The following is a 19,129-nucleotide window of genomic DNA, read 5'->3' on the forward strand; positions in this document are numbered from 1 at the left end:
TTCTAAGTGCTAATTCAATAGATGGCCTGTAAGTGAGACACTGGGACCTGTTGATGTACATTTGTTCCAGTTCTCTAAACATCCTTTTATTGGTCTTGATAGACGGCTAATTCCTCACCGGCTCCATTACTTCTAACTCATACAAATGCCTTTTCTTTCTTTTCAGGGTTGCGATAGCTTTAAGGAGTGAGGTCAATATTTCAAAGGCAGAATTAATTTAGTATGCCTCCTCTCTCATTAGGAAGCTCATTTTCTCCTGAGCCTCTCTTTCTCAGCATATCTGCAAAGCCTTCTCAGTCTCCCCTAATTCCTTCTGTGAGCACTAGCTTACTTTTCTTCCCTCCCTCCCTCCCTCCCTCCCTCCCTCCCTCCCTCCCTCCTTTCCTTTCCTTTCCTTTCCTTTCCTTTCCTTTCCTTCCTTCCCTCTCGCCCTCCCTCCCTCCCTCCCTCCCTCCTTTCCTTTCCTTTCCTTTCCTTTCCTTTCCTTTCCTTTCCTTTCCTTTCCTTTCCTTTCCTTCCTTCCCTCTCGCCCTCCCTCCCTCCCTCCCTTCTTCTCTCCCTCCCTCCCTTCCGCCCTCCTCCCTTCCTTCTTTAAGCTTGTATTCTCATTCCTTAACATTTTTTAACCTGACAAATGGCATAAATTCTTTCCACAATTTTTATTCTATCTTCAGTGGCGGTTTATTTCTTTGCAGGGAACTGTGGATCAGAACTCCCGTGGTTCCAGCTGCCTGGCCTGGTGGGAATGTCCACAGGGTGAGCTCTAGCCCAAGTTACAGTATGGTGCGACAGCAATGCCTGCTATAAGCACAGGGGAGAAGGGACTAGCTGGCAAGTTGAACAGCTTATTTTTAAAAAACAGAGTTAAAAATTTTAACGATAATAAAATACGCCTGACCTAAGAATTGGCACTGTAACCATTTTTAACTGTGCAGTTCAGCAGTGTTAAGTACATTAACTGCTGTATAAGCAATCTCCAGAACTCTTGTCATCTTGTAAAACCGAAACTCTATACCCATGAAACGACAACTCCCATTACCCCTCCCCCAGTCCCTGGAAACCACCAGTACTTTCAGTCTCTGTGAATTTGACTACTTTAGGTACCTCGTGTAAGTAGAATTCTACAGTATTTGCCTTTTGTGACTGGTTTATTTTTTTTATTTTTTTATTTTTTTTGTAAAGATTTTATTTATTTATTAGACAGAGATAGAGACAGCCAGCGAGAGAGGGAACACAAGCAGGGGAGTGGGAGAGGAAGAAGCAGGCTCATAGCGGAGGAGCCTGACGTGGGGCTCGATCCCAGAACGCCGGGATCACGCCCTGAGCCGAAGGCAGACGCTTAACCGCTGTGCCACCCAGGCGCCCCTTGTGACTGGTTTATTTACCTTATCACAATGTCCTCAAGATTCACCCTTGTAGTATGTGTCAGAATTTCCTTTCTTTTTTAAGACTGAATAATATTTGTGTGTGTGTGTGTGTGTGTATACACTCAGAAGTGTAATTCCTGGATCATATGGTAATTCTATTTTTAATTTTTTGAGGAATTGCCGTACTGTTTTCCACAGTGACTGCACCATTTTACATTCCCACCAATGCACAAGAGTTGTGATTTCTCCACATCCTCACCAACACTTGTCATTTTGTTTTGTTTTGTTTTTGATACTAACCATCCTAATGGGTGTGAGGTTGAATAGCTTGCTTTTAAGAAGGTTGGGAGAAATTGAAGTTGAATCTGTTACAAGAATTTCTCCCTGAGGTGTCAGTCTGAGGGAGGAAAGTTAGTATATAACACCGAACAACAGTTCTTGGCTTCAGGTGGGAAAACTGGTCTGGGATCAAGGGATTCTGTTACAATATACGGAGATGAATTCAGGACTCAATATTGAAGGAAGGGGCTGAGAGAATCCTGTGAAAAGGTTGATCTCACCCAAACACTGTTTAAATTCACAGTGAGATCTCAGTGCCCAGACCCAAAATGCGCATGCAGAAATCTAAGTAAGCAAGTTGGGGCTTCAGTGGGGAGGCTGCCACCAGATGGTTCTGACAGACACTAGGGGTTGTGTTCACTTTCCATTTCAAATTAAGTATTGGAAAACTAAGTTCAGTTACAATAAGCTGGTTTGGTAGGAGCTGAGTTGTGTTTCTTGAACCAAGGACAAGTTTTCCCCTGATGTGGGAAGGAGGATCACTGCAGTGTTGGTTCCACCTGTAAAAGCCAAAATTCAGTGCTCCCCTGGTCTCTGGGTCCAGCTGACCTACAGATTAAATCCTCAGGTGTGAGGGAAGCATGGAATTATGGAAATTTAGTGAGAAAGAACATATCTCAATAAAAAATGAAAGGTTGAGAGGACTGAATGAATGGCACAAGATTGATCCCACTAGGTCAAAGTACATGACTCGAGGTTACACACAATATTCTAGCTTGTTTTGTTTTGTTTTTTTAAGATATATTTATTTATTTATTTGACAGAGAGACAGCCAGAGAGAGAGGGAACACAGCAGGGGAGTGGGAGAGGAAGATGCAGGCTCCCAGCGGAGGAGCCCGATGTGGGACTCGATCCCGGAACGCCGGGATCACGCCCTGAGCCGAAGGCAGACGCTTAACGACTGAGCCACCTAGGCGCCCCATGTTCTAGCTTGTTAAGGGGGATTTGAGAAGAGAAAATAGAGTGTGATGACATAATTTTTCTGATGGGGACGATTTGTAGATCTTTGTAGGTCTTTTATCTTTTCCTCTTGGCACAATTAGCTCCGCAGAGGCAAAAAGCTAATAAATGCCTATTTAAGGTCAGCTAGTCATATTCTAGGTAATATACACGTGTCAGTGCTCTTAATATGATCCTCAGAGCAACTCTAGCAGGACTGTCTGATTATTCCCATTTAGTAGATGAAGAATCAGAGGTTCACAAAAGTTCAATAGATTTTTCAAGAATTCAAAGTTAAATGATGAGACCAGGATGTGATTCAAGGGTTATATTGGCTATCTTATGCCAAAGCCAGGGTCCCTTATAGCAAACCACCACTTCTAAATTATGCTGATTAGAATATGCACTGTAGATGCAATGTGGGTCACATATTATTCTCACTCTGACCTTGACTTATTCTTCTTCTCACCCTGACCTGACTTCACTGTAACATACCTGGTTTTTGCTTCCAACTCCCTTGGCTTTGCTGCAATGCCAGTGTTTTAATGGAATGACCTTCACTCATGTCATAGGAATGGTTTCTGAGTTACTGTCTCTCATGTTGATAATTAAACCCTCCTTCCCCCTCAGTCCTTGGAGAAACAGTCTCATTAAATCCATTCTGAGGAATATGACTTATTAACTCTTACCATGTAGTTACCCATTTTGTTTATTTATTTATTTTGTTATTGCTGTTTAGTTTTTATGTCATAATCGTAAACTTAACTCTGCAATCCAGCTAGACTTGGAGGGGAGTAAGGAATATATGGAACCCACAGAACTGCAGCAAGAGCTCAAAGATTACAGGATATCTCAAGCAATGGGGGTGAAAAGGTGCTCTCCTGAGCTACAGAAGGAATGGGCTGATAGTTAAGATAGAACACAAGTCAAATTTATAGATTTGTCCACAGTTTGTGATGGTGATCTTCTTGCTGGTCTTGCTATTCCTGGACCCAGAGTGCTTCATGGCTTCTGCAGTATTCATGCCCTCTTTGACCTTGCTGAAGACCACATGCTTGGCATCTAACCACTCAGTCACGGCAGTGCAGATGAAAAGCTGGGAACAATTTGTGTTGGGTCCAGCGTTTGCCATGGACAAGATGCCAGGATCCATGTGCTTCAGGATGATATTCTCATCCTCAGATTTCTCCCCATAGATGGGTGGACTTGCCACCAGTGCCATTATGGCATGTGAAGTCACCATCCTGGCACAAAATTCCCTGAATAATCCTGTGAAAGCAGAACCATTTATAACCAAATCCTTTCTCCCCAGTGCTCAGGGCATGAGAGTTTTCTACTGTCTTTGGAACTTTGTAAACAGCTTGAAGGAGACCTTGGCCAAAGGGCTTGTCAGCCACAGTGATGTCAAAGAACACGGTGGGGTTGACCACGGCTGTGTGGCATGGGGCAGCTCTTGGGCAGGTTGCAAGGCCTATAGGTACCCATTTTCATCCTCATAACAACCTACAGGGCCAGGCGCCAATATCCCCATTTTGGGGATGAGGCAGTAGAGATGCAGAGGTTAAGAATCTGCCCAAGGTTGGGGTGCCTGGATTGGTGAGCACCCAGCTCAGTCAGTTCAGTATCCGACTCTTGATTCTGGCTCAGGTCATGATCTCAGAGTCCTAGGATTGAGCCCCACATCAGGCTCCACGCTGAGTGTGCAGCCTGCTTAAGATTCTCTCTCTCCCTCTCCCTTTGCTCCTCCCTGCTCTTCCTCTTTAAAAAAAAAAAAAAAAAGAATTTGCCCAAGGTCACTCTACTAGGTGGTGGAGACAAGAACTGAGGCAGGAATGCCACTCAGTGCCACATGTTTTGAGCCTGGAGTTTCTATTTTTGCACCATGAAGCGCTTCATTACATTTTTTGATTAAAGGGTCAGTTGAGTGGATTTTTATTCAATAACCTCTTTACTTGATCCCCAGTTTATAGATTAAGCAGTTGAGGATAAGAGCAGTCACATGGAAATGGAGAGGTGGAGCTGGGGTTTGTGTCTAGGTTTAATTGTCCTCAATCCCTCATGTTGTGCCAGACAGGGAACCTTGGGTCTGAAGTATCTCCATTCAAGACCTTATTAAAATACATTAATTACTGAATTCTTCCATTTAGCCCGGGAAACCTCTGGGCAGGTCTAAATTCTGGTCTTTGGTTCAGACACTCTCCCTGCTCCCCTCCATGGTAACTCTCGGCTCTGGAGAAGAGGGTACAATTAGTGATAAGAAGGTGTATGGATTTCATATATTGTAACCTGTGGCAGTATCTAGTAGATATGAGCAGGCTTTTGTGTCCAATCTAGGTTTGAAGCCAACTTTCTTGTTCAGCCTCATTTGTTAAACGTCCGTCTCATAGTTGTGCTGAGAGGATTGTGTAAAGTGATGTGTGCAAAGTGCATAGCATGATGTTGGACATGAAGAAAGGGCTCAGTGCACCACAGCGAGAATGAGAACTACTCTTTTCTTGACTTGGGCTGAGAGGTGTGGTTTTCTTGAACAGGAGACACTGCACAGCAGGACTAAGTTGCACTTAATTCACGGCCGTGATGTTTGTCTTCTTTGGCCATAAGTGTTTATAAATCCACAAGGGGGCGATATGAATACTCATGGGTTTATCTGAAACCATCACTGACTCTTCCCAAACGTGTTTCTTTCCCTTGCCCTTTTTGTATTCTCTTTCTTGCCTTTTCCTCTCTGTCTTTCAAAGGATGCACATAATTTTAACGCTCAGCGGAATAAACCAGATGTGGGGAAAGAAGTGGGACAGAAATGCATTTAACTAGCATGTCAGATAAATGGAAGAGAGCAATAAGGAGATATGACTGATTTCCTTCTTTGCTTTTTTGAACAGTGTTTTAAAACATATCTCTATAAAATTTCAAAAACCAAAATCTGGGAATAGACAAAACCCCCCACAAACCATGACCTTACCATCCTAGTGCATTTTATTCAGCCCCTAAAGTCTTTTCCCCTACGCACTTATTTGAAATGCGGTTGTAAGATGGAGGATAAATATCTTTGTACTTTTTCTCTCAACATGTTGCTGCAAAGCAATAGAAGGACATGGATAAAACTTAAATGAATACCTCTAAGTGAAAGAAGCTAATCTGGAAAGGCGACATACTTCATGATTCCAACTCTGTGATGTTCTGGGAAAGACAAAACTATGGAGGCAGTAAAATAATCAGTGGTTACCTGTGGCTTGGGGATAGGGAGAGAGGAATGAGTTGTTGAAGCGCAGAAGGTTTACAGGGCAGAGGAATTACTCTATGTCATATTCTAATGGATACATGACATTATACATTTGTCAAGACCCATAGAACTGTACTATACCAAGAATGAACGCTAATGTATACTATGTCATTTAGTTAATAATAATGTATCAATATTAGGTCATCAGTTGTGTCAAATGCACAACAGGAAGGCAGATGTTGCTAGTAGGGGAAACTGTATGGGGAAGGGTGGTATATGGGAACTTTCTGTACCTTCTGCTCAATATTGCCGTAAACCTAAAACTGCTCTAAAAGCAAAGACTATAAAAAATAGATATAGTAGAATTTAAAATTTTGAACATCTGTTGTGTCCTTCAAAATAGTCTCCTCAGATGTTATGTGTATGTTTTAATGATTCTGTCTTTGCTAAAAAACATATTGTAACTCCTCGTCAAAAACTGTCTACAGAGATTAGGTGGGTGAGCAAGATGGAGATAACATTTTTAAATTACATTTGTGTAATCATCAGAAGATTGGGAGGAAATGTGACCTTTTCTCACCTGACTCACAAATTGGATTTGAAGGTCTCTTCTGTAGAACAAACGCATCCTGGTGGGAGTATGTGTGTAGCCTCCCCAGGGATCTCTTTGAAAGAGAGTAGTGCCTCTTTGGATCATGAGGGTCTTGCAAGAGAGAAAAGAAAATGAAAGCATTGTATTCATGTCTTGATTTTTCTCTTCCATGGGACAGTGGATGTTGGTGACATGTGACTACCAAATCAAAGTGGACCTAGACCTTTAACCGAATCCTAGTTCCACCTTTTGCCAACCGTAGAATCCTGGGCAAGTTTGAACCCTTGTTTGTTTTTCCTTAAAATGGGGACTATTATCTTGGGTAGTTTATGTGGAATTTAATGGAGAATGCACACTCTGTCCCTGGAATGTGCTACTCCATACTGCTCAATCATGGTAAAAATTACTACAAATATTGTTTTTACCAAGAGAGCATCTGAGTTTAATATTCTGTTGTGAGGCTGGTATTAAAAAACTAAAGTTGGGGTGCTTGGGTGGTTCAGTCTGTTGGGTGGCCGACTCTTGATTTCAGTTCAGGTCATGGTCTCAGGGTCCTGGGATCAAGCCCTGCCTAGGGGAGTCGGTTTGAGGATTCTGCCTCTCCTCTCCCTCTGCCCCTCCCCCTGGTCTCTCTCTCTCTCAAATAAATAAATAAACAATAAAAAACTAGAGTTAGATTTATAGAAAGAGAAATACTTCACATCAGGAAATTTGCATGTCAGTAAGTTATCACCTGACATGTTAATAGTATCTGTTATTTTTAAAATCCATTTTCTTTTTTGTAGCAGTTAAGGTACAAAATTTATGACCTACTTTTTAAGAATTTGAGCTTATAAAAGTTTACATAATGTCACTTTTGCTTACCAGCATTCTGATACACTTCACGTGTGAAAGGAGCTTGTATGTTGAAGCTAGTGTGTTGAGAATCGCCATAACCGGCAGCCCACCTTAGCAATGCTGAGATCTGTAACCTGGAGCAGCCACGAAGGTGTTACATGCATGTGATTTGTCAACTGTGTCACAGTGAAGGAGAGACTGAGAATTGCTGCTTTGGCTTAGTCCATGTGCCAGCTTGTTATTCCTATTACCCTTCAAAGTCAGACTCAGCTGCTACTACAATTCCTGGGGGCAGCATCTGGAGTCCAGTTTGTTTTTCCAGAGAGTATAATTTTGACTTAACATATACATTTGCAAGCAAATGTTAATATATTGAAGAGGACTGATGAAGTATTCTGCTAATTGCTGAACCCCTTGGTTGGTATTTTAGGAATAAATAGAAAAAATATCCAAATCAAACTTAGGAAAGGATAGAAATTAATTTTAGTAACAATATAATGCCAGTTCCAAGCCTAGCTCTTACAACTAACCATCAAGTTAATTTAATTCCTCAAACCCCATTGCTCCAGCAAAATGTTGTTTAAATCAATTCTTTCTTTCATTAGGCTGCCTAAGAGCACCGTGGAGTGATGAGAAATTACTGAGATGGCATTCATGTTTCAAAAGCCCCTCAGTTTCACTTCATTTTCCATCCTGACATGGGACTAATGTTCTGCATTTGCATGCTAAAATAGTATTTTTAATTGTAAAAGTGGTGTTGTTAAATTACCTTCAAATGAGTTTATTTTAAACGGTTCATTAAAGTTTTTGAAATCATTCCCTGCATGATTGCATCTCTTCTCCTCTTTGATGTATTACAGCTCTCACCAAAAACACTGGCACTGAGAGAAAAACCTTTTCCTGCAAGGCTCACAGCTCCTGATCTGGCCAGTTTTGAAGTGAGAGCTGCAAAAGCCACATGCTATTGCAGAGTGGCTGAGGGCACCGTCTCAGCGCCTCGGCTGAGAGGCTCGGGGGAGCGGTCAAGGCAGGTGGCTGTGTTCTGCAATAATGAAAGGTCAAAGCCACAGAGGTTTCAAAAGGCTTGTGTCAATTCAGAAGATGAAAAGCAGCTCCCTCTGGATAGCTAGTTTGGTTCTGAGATTTAAATACATCTCATGGATTCTGTGTGTTCTCTCTCATTTTAATGTTTCTCCCCCCCCACAGCACGCACCTCCCCCCCCACCAGCTGCCATTCCACTTTTCCTCTTCATTATTTCTCCTGTCTCTGTGTCTTCTAAGACAGTTGCCCTTTCTTATCTTAAGCCTCAACAATTACTTTCTTGTTTTGCTTCTTTTACAAATAGCATGATTTTCCTGAGATTGTCATTTGTATGTTTATGAGAGTTCCTTTATTATATTATTCACTTATAGTAGATTTAGGGGAATATGAAGTTGCAGTGTGTTGACGGAGTAGATTTGAGTGTGATTTTTTTTTTTTTTTTTTAGTTATTGTTACGAAATCCTAATCTTCCATTCAGAACCACTACTTTCTGTGATGGTAGAAGCACCCATCAGAAATCACTGAGCAGTGGGGCGCGTGGGTGGCTCAGTCAGTTGAGCATCTGACTCTTGATTTTGGCTCAGGTCATGATCCCAGGGTCGTGAGATCGGGCCCTTGCATGGGTCTCTGTGCTCAGTGCCGAGTCCGCTTGAGATTTTTCCTCCCCTCTCCCTCTGCCTCTACCCACTGTTCTCTGTCTCTCTCCCTCTCTTTAAAATAAATAAAATCTTTGTGGCTCAGTCGGTTAAGCAAGTGTCTGCCTTCGGCTGAGGTCATGATCCCAGGGTCCTGGAATGGAGCCCCTGTGTCAGGCTCCCTGCTCAGTGGGTAGTCTGCTTTTCCCTTTGCCTCTGCCTCCTTGTGTTCTCTCTCTTGCTCGCTCACTCAAATAAATAAATAATAAAAAATTAAAAAAATAAAATAAATAAAAGCTTAAAAAAAAAACAACACTGAGCTACAAGGTTACCCCTGAAGTAGATAATGTGGAGAAAAAGTGTTGAGCGGAGAGCCAGCTGTGTTATACGCTATGGTACGTAATGTCAGCACTTTATAACTTACTGATCAGTGGATGGTCTTGAAAGTGTCTCATATCTCATATGAAGGTATCTCATATTACTTGTTAAATAAAATCCAAACTCTTTGTAATGACCCAAACCATCCTAACCTTGAGTAGAAGCAGCATTTACATTTCTATTTGGACAGAATTCCAGTTTTCCCCCTTAACATCTGTTACTGAAAATGCTGTCTTTCCAGTGACGTTTAAAACACCACAGTACTATTACGCATTAACAATTTGTTCTAAAACTTTTCAAATAATGATAATAGCCCAATTATCCAATTATCGATTGCTGGAGCCAATGCCAAGAACAGAACTCCTGTTTCCTCAAGCCGCAATTCCTAGACCTTCCTTGCCCTTTAATCTGGCCTGCATTAACTTTTCCTTGAACTTGCAGCTCTCACAGTGCATCAACATGCATTTATTGAGCACCTACTATGTGTAAGACACTGTAATAGGAACTGTGAAGAAAACAAAATAATAAAAATGGGGAGGAGATGGAAGCTAATCATCATTTTCTCCATGCCAGTTACTGTGCTTATGTATTTTCACTTGTATTATCTCATGACAGCCTTCTAGGATAGGTAAGATCGTCCTCATTTTAAAGACAAGGAGGCTGTAGATTCTAGTTTTAGCACTCAAGAGATTTACAATCTAGTAGCGAAATAGGGTATACACACATGATAAAAAAATATAAAGTAATACATAATGCATATGAAATGAGTATTTCCAATGTAACTACTACAGTTGTTGAAAAGAGAGGTCATAAATTTGGGTTGGGCTAAGTGGGAACATCTTTGATATTCTGGTGGGGAATGCTATAAGCATTTTTGGAGTGCCCCCATAGTACTTTTCAAAGATTTCATAGTCAGTGGGTAGGGACTGATATGTAAACAGGAGCATCAAGGAGGGAGTGACTCTGTGACTTGGTATGGGTTTTAAATGAAAGGGGAAATGTAATGTGTTGGCCATAGCTCTTTGAGACTCCATGACTTATTTGAATAGTTTTTACATTTTTCTTCATTTCTGGTAGTACTTTGTTCACTTCATAAAAGTCATGAAAACATAGAAGAGCTTACATTTTTTATGTTTCTCCTCCTGTAAACTCTTGTTTTTACTCTAACTTTGGATTAAAACAATCTATTTCATTTTCCAGGATTCAGGGTAGTTGGTTTTTACAAATTCCAGTTTGGCCAATGACATCAGTATATTCAGGATTTCAAATTGACTTCCATATTACTTCTCCCAGCTGTTTTTTCATGTGAATATTTTTAGTATTGACAAAAACAGTATAGGCTAAAAATTGATACTTGAGTCTTGACTTAGAAGCTGGTTTGGACAATGAAAACTTGGGATGTTAGTTCAAACTATAGTAGGAAAGGATTCCATTGCTTCATTGGAGTGAAGTCTTTTGTTGAAACTATTCATTGAAATAATACAATAAATCAGCCCCAGGTTCCACACAGTCCAGTATTTTGTTACTGACCAAGGAGTATACTGAAGAAAATCTTATCTGTTTCCTGTGATGTTAAAGGTTAGGATTTTTCTCTGAATATTTCCAATTTCCTCAAAAACTTGTTGATAGTGCTACCAAATAGAACTTTAGCCACATCCCTTAGGAAGCTCTATTTATGTTACATGGCATAAGGAGCTTTGTAGATGTAATTAAGATTACTAGTCATCTGACCTTAATATAGCAATTTATCTTAGATTATCCTGGTGAGCCAAATGAAATCACGTGAGACCTTGGAAAGAGACATATTTCCTAGGAGGCTAGCAGAAGGGGAAGTCAGAGATTTGAAATATAAGGGTTCAGGAAGCTGTTGTTGCCTTGAAGCTGAAGGCGCCCATGTGTCAAGGCACTGAAAGGAACCGAAGTCTGTCCGAGACCTGGATGAGCTTCCTTAGGGCCCAGCTTAGTGGACACCTTGCTTTCAGCCTTGTGAGGTCCTGCGCTGAGGACCCAGCTGAACCACAGTGTCCAGACTTCTGTCCCACAGAACTCTGAGATAATAAATAGATGTTATTTACGTTATTTGTGATTTACCATTAACTTGATGGTAATTAGTTAATGCAGCAGTGGAAAACTAATATATTCAGCAAGGCCTGAAAGGCATGCATAATCTGGCCCTAACCTCCCTCTCCAGCTTCATCTTCCTTTACTTTTCTTACTGCCACACCCACTACTTTTTAGCCACGCTGACTGCAGTGTGTTGAATTGTAGTATCCAAAAGATATCTCCACATCGTAGCCACCAGTACCCATGAATATGACCTGATTTGGGAAAAAGGTCTTTACAGATCTGATTAAGGATCTCAAGATGAGGTCATACCTGGGTAAGCAGGTAGGCCCCAAATCTAACGACAAATGTCCTTATAAGAGACAGAAGAGAAGACTATGTGAAGATAGGAGCAACAATTGGCATTACTTTGTCCCAAGCCAAGGAAACATCTAGAACCTCTAGAAAGAACAATAGGCAAGGATGGTGTCTCCTGTCCAGCCTCCTAAGGGAACATAGTCCTGCCAGCACCTTGATTTATGACTTCTGGCTTCCAGAACTGTGAGAGAATAAGTTTCTGTTGATTTAAGCCACCTGCATTGGGGCAATTTGTTACAGCAGCTTTAAGAAACCAACACACTGACTTTTCAGGTTCCTAAGCGTGTTGCAACCCTTCCTTTCTCTGGGCCTTCTCAGCATTTTTGGGATTCGTGTGTTTCTCCGTGTAGTTCTCTCCCCAGCTCTTTCCATTTGCCTGGCTGACTTCTTCTCATGCTCAGATGAAAGTTCCTTAGAAAGGCTATTCCTGACCACCCTCCTCCACCACTCTGCTAATAGCTTAGGCTTCCCTGTTACATACTCTTTGTAGCAACATATTCTTTCCTGTACTTATTTGCATAATTATTTGTTCCTTTTTTCCCCCTTTCCACTAGACTTAAGAAGACAGTCCTCATTTTTTTTAAACATTTTTTTTTTTTAAGATTTTATTTATTTGAGAGAGACAGCACGAGTGGGATGAGGGGCAGAGGGAGAAGCAGACTCCCTGCTCAGCCTGATGTGGGGCTTGATCTGAGACTCTGGGATCACAGCCTGAGCCAAATGCAAATGCTTAACGGACTGAACCACCCAGGCACTCTGGACAGTCCTCATTTCTGTATTGCTCACCCAAGTACAACACCTGTCACAGAGCGGGTGGGCTATAAATATTTGTTGAATGAATAAATGAATATTCCTTCTGGCTCATTCTCTGGGAATATCAAAGGGATCAGTCCCCTGCAAAGATCAATGGAAAAGAAATTTAAACGTTTCTCTTCCTGACACCAAACTTTAATGCTATTTCCCAAAGTGCCAACCTTCTTTTCATATTCAAGCTAAAGCAATGATAGGAACCTAAAATGGGAACTGTTGAAGAAAAGCAGAGAATAGTTAAGACTCAGAGCTTCTGTTTCTAACCTTCTCTTTAAATACCTTTCTGATTTGTTTCCAAAGAGCAGCAGCCGAGGGGAGGAGTGTGACGCCTGATGCCCACATAATTGTTTATTTCTGAGCAGACAGCCTGTGCTGTAAACGTCAAGGTTTTTTTTTCCTTTTTATTTGTTTCCCCCTTTTGTTTAAGTCAAAGTAATTATGTTTGCATTAGATTAAGCACTGACTTGTTCTTGTGCAAAAACAATGGAGATTTGTTTTTCCTCCCCATCTCGCATTCACTGTGTCATTCTGACAGTAGCGCTGAGGAGTGAAGCCACAGTCATATTGCAGACTTGGAGCTGTGTCCTGAGAGACATTTGCTTGCCCTTTGCAGAAAGGGAAGGGGGCAGGTAGGAAGGGAAATTGAAAAAGATGAGACTGGGGTTATTAGCAAAGTAAAACATATTGTAGGAATGCTTTCAGTTTTGCTTTCATGGGAGGTTTCATGATGAGCTAAGTTCTTTCAAGAGTCACTTAATGCAGCACAAAAGTAATTAAATCCTTTGTGGCTCCAGTCATTCCCTGTCTGCTTATTGTGTCTTTTATGGCCATTGGGCTTCCGGGGTTTTCCCTAGATGCTCTCTTTTTAGTTCCCACCCTCCTTAAATTTTTGGGTAGGCTCTTGGACAGAATTGCTGTGAGATACTCTGTGGTGATTAAAGAAGCCTGGGGAACTTCTGCAGGTGGACCTGGGAGAGGTAAAGACTGGGGAGCCGGTGCTGAACTCCTTGTCTCTTGGAAGCCTCCGAAGAGTGAGAACCTTCTGGATCAGCAGTGATCACGTGGGAGGCAGTTAGCTCTAAAATCAGAATTCTAATGAGAATTGGAATCTCTCCCTCTCACTGTGGGAGGCACGCATCTCGTTTTCCTCATGGGCTCACAGATATTTTTGAGCTTGCTTGGCCTGGTCAGGATGTCTAGGTTTCTTTGAACAGGAAGCTCTCTTTCGGGTCAGGACTGTATTTGAAACTTTCCAAAAATGTTCTTGCTGTTCTCCCATTCCTTGTGTTCTCTGCATCTGGGAGGCTGTGTAGGGACACATGGAGCCTGTGGAGACTCAGAGAAGCTTGGGATAGCATTCAGGCTCCGCCACATATGGGTTGTGGGAACATCGGCACATTACGTATCACACCAGGCTGCGGTTTCTTCTACTATTAAGTGGGTGGGATAGTGTTCACTTCTGGGGCTTGTAAAGAAAAAGGTGAGGTAATGTAAGAAGAACATCAACACAGTTTCTAGTGTGTGATCAGCTTTCAAGACTGGCCAGAAAATCCCCCCAAACTGTGTCTTCGGTGGATTATACCAGTAGCTTAGATGGCACCACTATTTTCATTTACTTAGGACATTACAGTTTAATCTTCTGCTTTACCATAGAACATATTTTATCCCCAGACTTGTTTTTTAAGGTAGGAACATAATTTTTTTCTTTCTTGGGTCACTTAGACTTTTATCTCTATCCCAGTGAGACCTGCCTTATGCCACACTGTCCCCATGATCCCCTGTTTTCACATTTTTTCATTAATACGGATTTTGATAAGAAGAAAAAGAACTTAGAACTGATATTTTTTGAACACCTACTATTGACAGTCTACAAATGAGATTTTCTTCCATCTTCACAATGACCGTGAGGAAAATTTGACTAATATCCCCATTCTGCAGATATGAAAACGAAGGCTGGGAAGGTTTGAGCCAAGGGGTCTAACACAAAAGCACTTGATCTTTTTTTTTTTTTAAATTGAAATATTTTTGACATACAATATCCTACTAGTTTCAGATGTACAATATAGTGACTTGACATTTATGTACATTATGACGTGATTACCAGAGAGAAGTGTAGTTACAATCTGTTAACCGTACAAAGTTATTACAATATTATTGACTATATTCTCTATGCTCTGCTTTAAGGTTCTGCAAAGCACTTGCTCTTTTAAGGAAACCAGTTCTTCCTCTGTTTTGAGGGATAAAAAGGTGAATTCTGAAAGTGGGACAGAATAGGACATGAGCATCCTTCACACTTATGAATACTAGAAAATTACCCCTTTCCATTCAGAAGAGACTTCCTGGAACACTCAAAGAGCTCATCTTCTCTCCCTGAAATAATTAGTCCTTCCCCCTTGAAGAGTGGTTCAAAGGGTCGTACAGAGGACAGCATGTGTGAGGGACTGCGTGGTGAGTGGCACTCTCCGCTGGCTTTGGGTTCTTCATGACAAAGCACACAGCTGTGAGTTGTGAGTATTGTTCCTTGATCTCTGAGAAAAACCTCCAGTTTCTTGTCTTATATAACGTCAGTAGGCTCTTTTTTGGTAAGTTATTGTGTGTCCCTTAGCCACGTGTTACATTCAGAAACAAGAGTTTGGTATGCAGAGTTTGAGTAATGGGCTGAAATGAGACCATTTCTCTTTGCTGACAGCATCCCATTAACCACTAAGACCCATACTCAGCCATCATTCAGGGCATAGTCACACTCCTTCTGAGGGGGTAATTGCAGCACGTTGAGTTATGAAGGGAATCTGGGTTCTCCAAAGCCATAGCAGATCAACATACTTGACAAGTAGTTTCTAAAACTACCTTTTGTTCAGTGTAACTTGACATAATTCAGTTAGGCTTCACGTATTTTCCCTCTCACTGCATAAAAGTGAAATTCAGTGTTGCTTTGTAACATCCTGCTATCATGGTAATAATTTTTTGGATTACTTAGAAAAATTTTCCACTAAGCACCGTGCTGATGCCTCATTGTTTTTGTAACAGTATTTACTCTGAAGCTGACTGAAGGAATGTAGATAAGCACAGTAGCACAGCTCACGGAAGATCTGTGATAGTGTGGGATGGTGTAGGGCACGATACAGAGCTGTGCACAATAGTGTCTGTGTCTTATGCACTTATAATCAGACATCCCTGTGAAAGAAACCTAATGTTATAGGACAGAGCCTGTAAGGCTGCATGAGAGGGACACGTTGAATGATTCACCTTGAATGATATCCCCAGTATGGCACATAATATATAGTAAATATATATGCATTCAATGAATGAATAAATGAATGGTACAGCAGACAAATAAAAGAGATTGCATGGCATAAAAGAAGAATTATAGGCTTTAGAGCAAAGGGGAGAATTCTGGCTTCACTTCTTTATTGTGTGATTTGGGGCTAGCCTCTGATTCTGTTTTCTCATATGTAAAATGGTTATAATAAGCTTTTCCTTCTTTGCTTGTGATGAATTAATGAGGAATTGCTTGAAAAGAACCTAGGATGAGTAAACGTGTATGTGTGTACATGTAAATGTATGTATTTATTTCCTTCTTTGCTCTAAAAAGGATTTGAAGTAACAGGCAGAAACATCCAAGTTACTAGGACTGCTTATAAAAGTAGAGGAGAAAATATTAGTAAAGGGAAATTAAAGATGGAGGAAAACTCAATATAATCAAGGCTGAATGTACATAAATTGCAGGGCATATATGTTTCTATACTATCTAGAAAAGAGCCACAAATTTGACTCTGAGCTTTCTAGTAAATAAAAAAAAGAAGTTAATATGATAACATACATGATTTACATTGTTTGTCAACAACAACAACAACAACAACAACAACAGCACCTTTTCAGAAGACTGGTCCTGAGAGAAAAGAAAGGTTTGCTGTGGACTACATTCTCCATAAACAGACCTCACTGGGCTATTTCTTTTAGTGGATGTCATTATCCAGTACAAATTATGCCTTAAAATGGGAAGGAGGACATGAAAACCTGCAATCTTAAACGCTGATTTCTGATGGTATTACTTAACTACTAGAAGAAATGTAATCAGAAGGGGGAATGAAGCATGAGAGACTATGGACTCTGAGAAACAAACTGAGGGCTTCAGAGGGGAGGAGGGTGGGGGAATGGGATAGGCTGGTGATGGGTAGTAAGGAGGGCACATACTGCATGGTGCACTGGGTGTTATACGCAAGTAATGAATCATCGAACTTTACATCAAAAACCAGGGATGTACTGTATGGTGACTAACAATATAATAAAAAAACATTAAAAAAAAGAAGAAATGTAAATTATCCACTGTTATTTCAAATCAAAAATAAAAGAAGTGGCCAAATGGATAGTCAGTCAGAAAAGCTTGGCTGCAGAATTTATAAATAGGGATATTTTAGAGTCAGATTTTCAGAGAAAAAAAAAAAGCTTGCTTACTTGATTATAATTATCATGATTATGATTTAAAGTTATTTTTAATAATTCATTTTTTGGTATTTTTGTCATATACTTTGCTTCTACATAAATTATAAACTTCACAAAATGTTGGTTTTATCATTGCTTTAAACAGTCAGTAATCTTTCATATTTCCTTATATTTCCCTTTTCATTGTTGTTCATTCTTTGTTAGTTCTCCATGCTTTCATCTGGAATCATTTCCCTTTAGATCAAGGAAATTCTTTTATTTTTTTTACAGTAAAAGTCTGCTCCAGTGAATTCTTTCATAACTATCTGAGAATATCTTCCTTTTGCTTTCATTTTTAAGGGATATTTTTACCAAGAATAGAATTCTAGTGTTGGCAGTTTTTCTTTTAGCACTTTAAAAAAGCCACTACAATTTCCTATGGCAAACATAGTTTCTGTTGAGAAATCAGCTGTCATTTTCCTTGTTGTTTCCCTGAAAAAAAAAAAAAAAAGTTTGCTTGCTCCCCTCTGGATACCATTTAGTCTCCGAACAGTTCTATGAAGTTGGGAGTCACTTCATTTATAAAAGAATGGAGTTGAGTTAAGTGCTTTTATGATTTTTCTTTCTTTTTTCCTTTTGTTTCTTTTGGTTTCTAACCGTTAGACTTATGTGCCTAGGTATAATTTTTCCTTGTATTTATCTTGCTTCGGATTCACTGAGATGCTTCATTGGTGAGTTAATATCTAGATCCGTTAACTCCAAGGTCCAACTGATGAGTCCAGAGAGTGTGATGTCTCCTGATCTTTGGCTGCGGTCAGATCATCTTCCACTTGTGCCTGAAACTATTCAGTGACATCTTTTTAAGTTCTAACTTTGTGTATCTCCAAAGAGGAAATACCTATTGATTCTATTATCTTTCTCTTATTCTCAGCCAGCCATTATCTGCTTCTTTCACTTGGGTGAACCTGAATACACAAGCAGAGTCAGATTTAATAGAAAACCTTTTAGTGACCATTCCTCAGCCAGTTCCCATGGGAACAAAAGCCAGTCCAATAATAGGTTACTTTTTTTGACTTACCTATTTTTTTTTTTCCATTTTTTCCAAAGACTATAGCTGCTGGGGTTTGGTGGATCAGTCAAATACCAGATACCAGTTAACAACAAAAGAAACATTACTTAAATATTACAAACTTGAATATGAAGTGGATTGGACTATCTATACAAACTCTACAAGTTATACAATATGGTGCTGGATTAAAACATTCCATGAAATCTTCGGTAATTTTAAGACACTGCCTACAGAATTATGGCTTGCTTTACATAGAGGTTTGATGATAAATCCCTGTTTTATAAACTAATTCTTGAACGTTTTCCTCATACATTGGCCAAAAAAGGATAATTTGACAATGGAGTCTCTGTCAAAGATTTGGAAATGTATTTTCCATTCACTTGCAATTTCTCAAATGCTGTAATCTAGCCATATTTACAGGGGATTCATACTGCCACATTGTTAATTCCTTCATGGAGGGCATATAGTTCTTAAGCCAGAATCACTATCTTTTGGAATGCTGTGTGGTATAAAGAGCACTGAACTTCAAGTAGAGAAATCTGAGTTCTGGATACCATTTAGAGTCTGAACAGTTGGATGAAATGGGGTAAGTCACTTCATTTGTAAAAGGGTGGAGTTGAGTTAAATGCTTTTAGGTCCCTTCGAGCCCGAATATTTCTAATCATAGGACTCTGTGTTTAAAGCAGGCAAATGTTGTGCCCCATCCGTTTTCAAGAAATGTTCAGAAATTTTATTTTGGTCATTGATGTATAGGTGCTATTGTGAAAAAATTTACAAGCATTGAAATCTTCATGCTGGCGTTTTTTCAGGAGGAAATTAAGTAATATTCCTTTCTGTGCTTTGTAAGTTCAGAAGTAATGAGAGATGAGCTAATTATAGAAGAATAGGGATAAATTAGGAAGGGTATTTGAGTGTCATGGAAATTTTAGGAGGAAATAACTTTAAGAAGGAAGTGATAAACTGCCAAATGCTGTAGAGAGAGGCATTAGATGAAGAGAAAGCAGAAAGCACCATTAGTGACTGTTGAGAGGACAAGGTCAATGTTGGAGTAGAGG

The 19,129-nt window shown here is 40.2% G+C and overlaps 1 protein-coding gene across 1 annotated transcript in view; it reads right to left on the reverse strand.

Moving 5' to 3' along the window:
- Positions 1-3,531: 3,531 nt before the first annotated feature.
- LOC148107858 (peptidyl-prolyl cis-trans isomerase A-like) overlaps positions 3,532-19,129 on the reverse strand; it is a 128,032-nt gene continuing 112,434 nt past the window's right edge. Inside the window, 4 exon segments of the mRNA XM_087855266.1 lie at positions 3,532-3,843; positions 3,845-4,116; positions 7,325-7,431; positions 8,211-8,339. Of these exon segments, the coding sequence (XP_087711392.1) occupies positions 3,532-3,843; positions 3,845-4,116; positions 7,325-7,431; positions 8,211-8,339 (820 nt within the window).

This window comes from Ursus americanus, chromosome 24, assembly GCF_024610735.1.
Source record: "Ursus americanus isolate L20-20 chromosome 24, mUrsAme1.1.p, whole genome shotgun sequence".
Classification (NCBI taxonomy): domain Eukaryota; kingdom Metazoa; phylum Chordata; class Mammalia; order Carnivora; family Ursidae; genus Ursus; species Ursus americanus.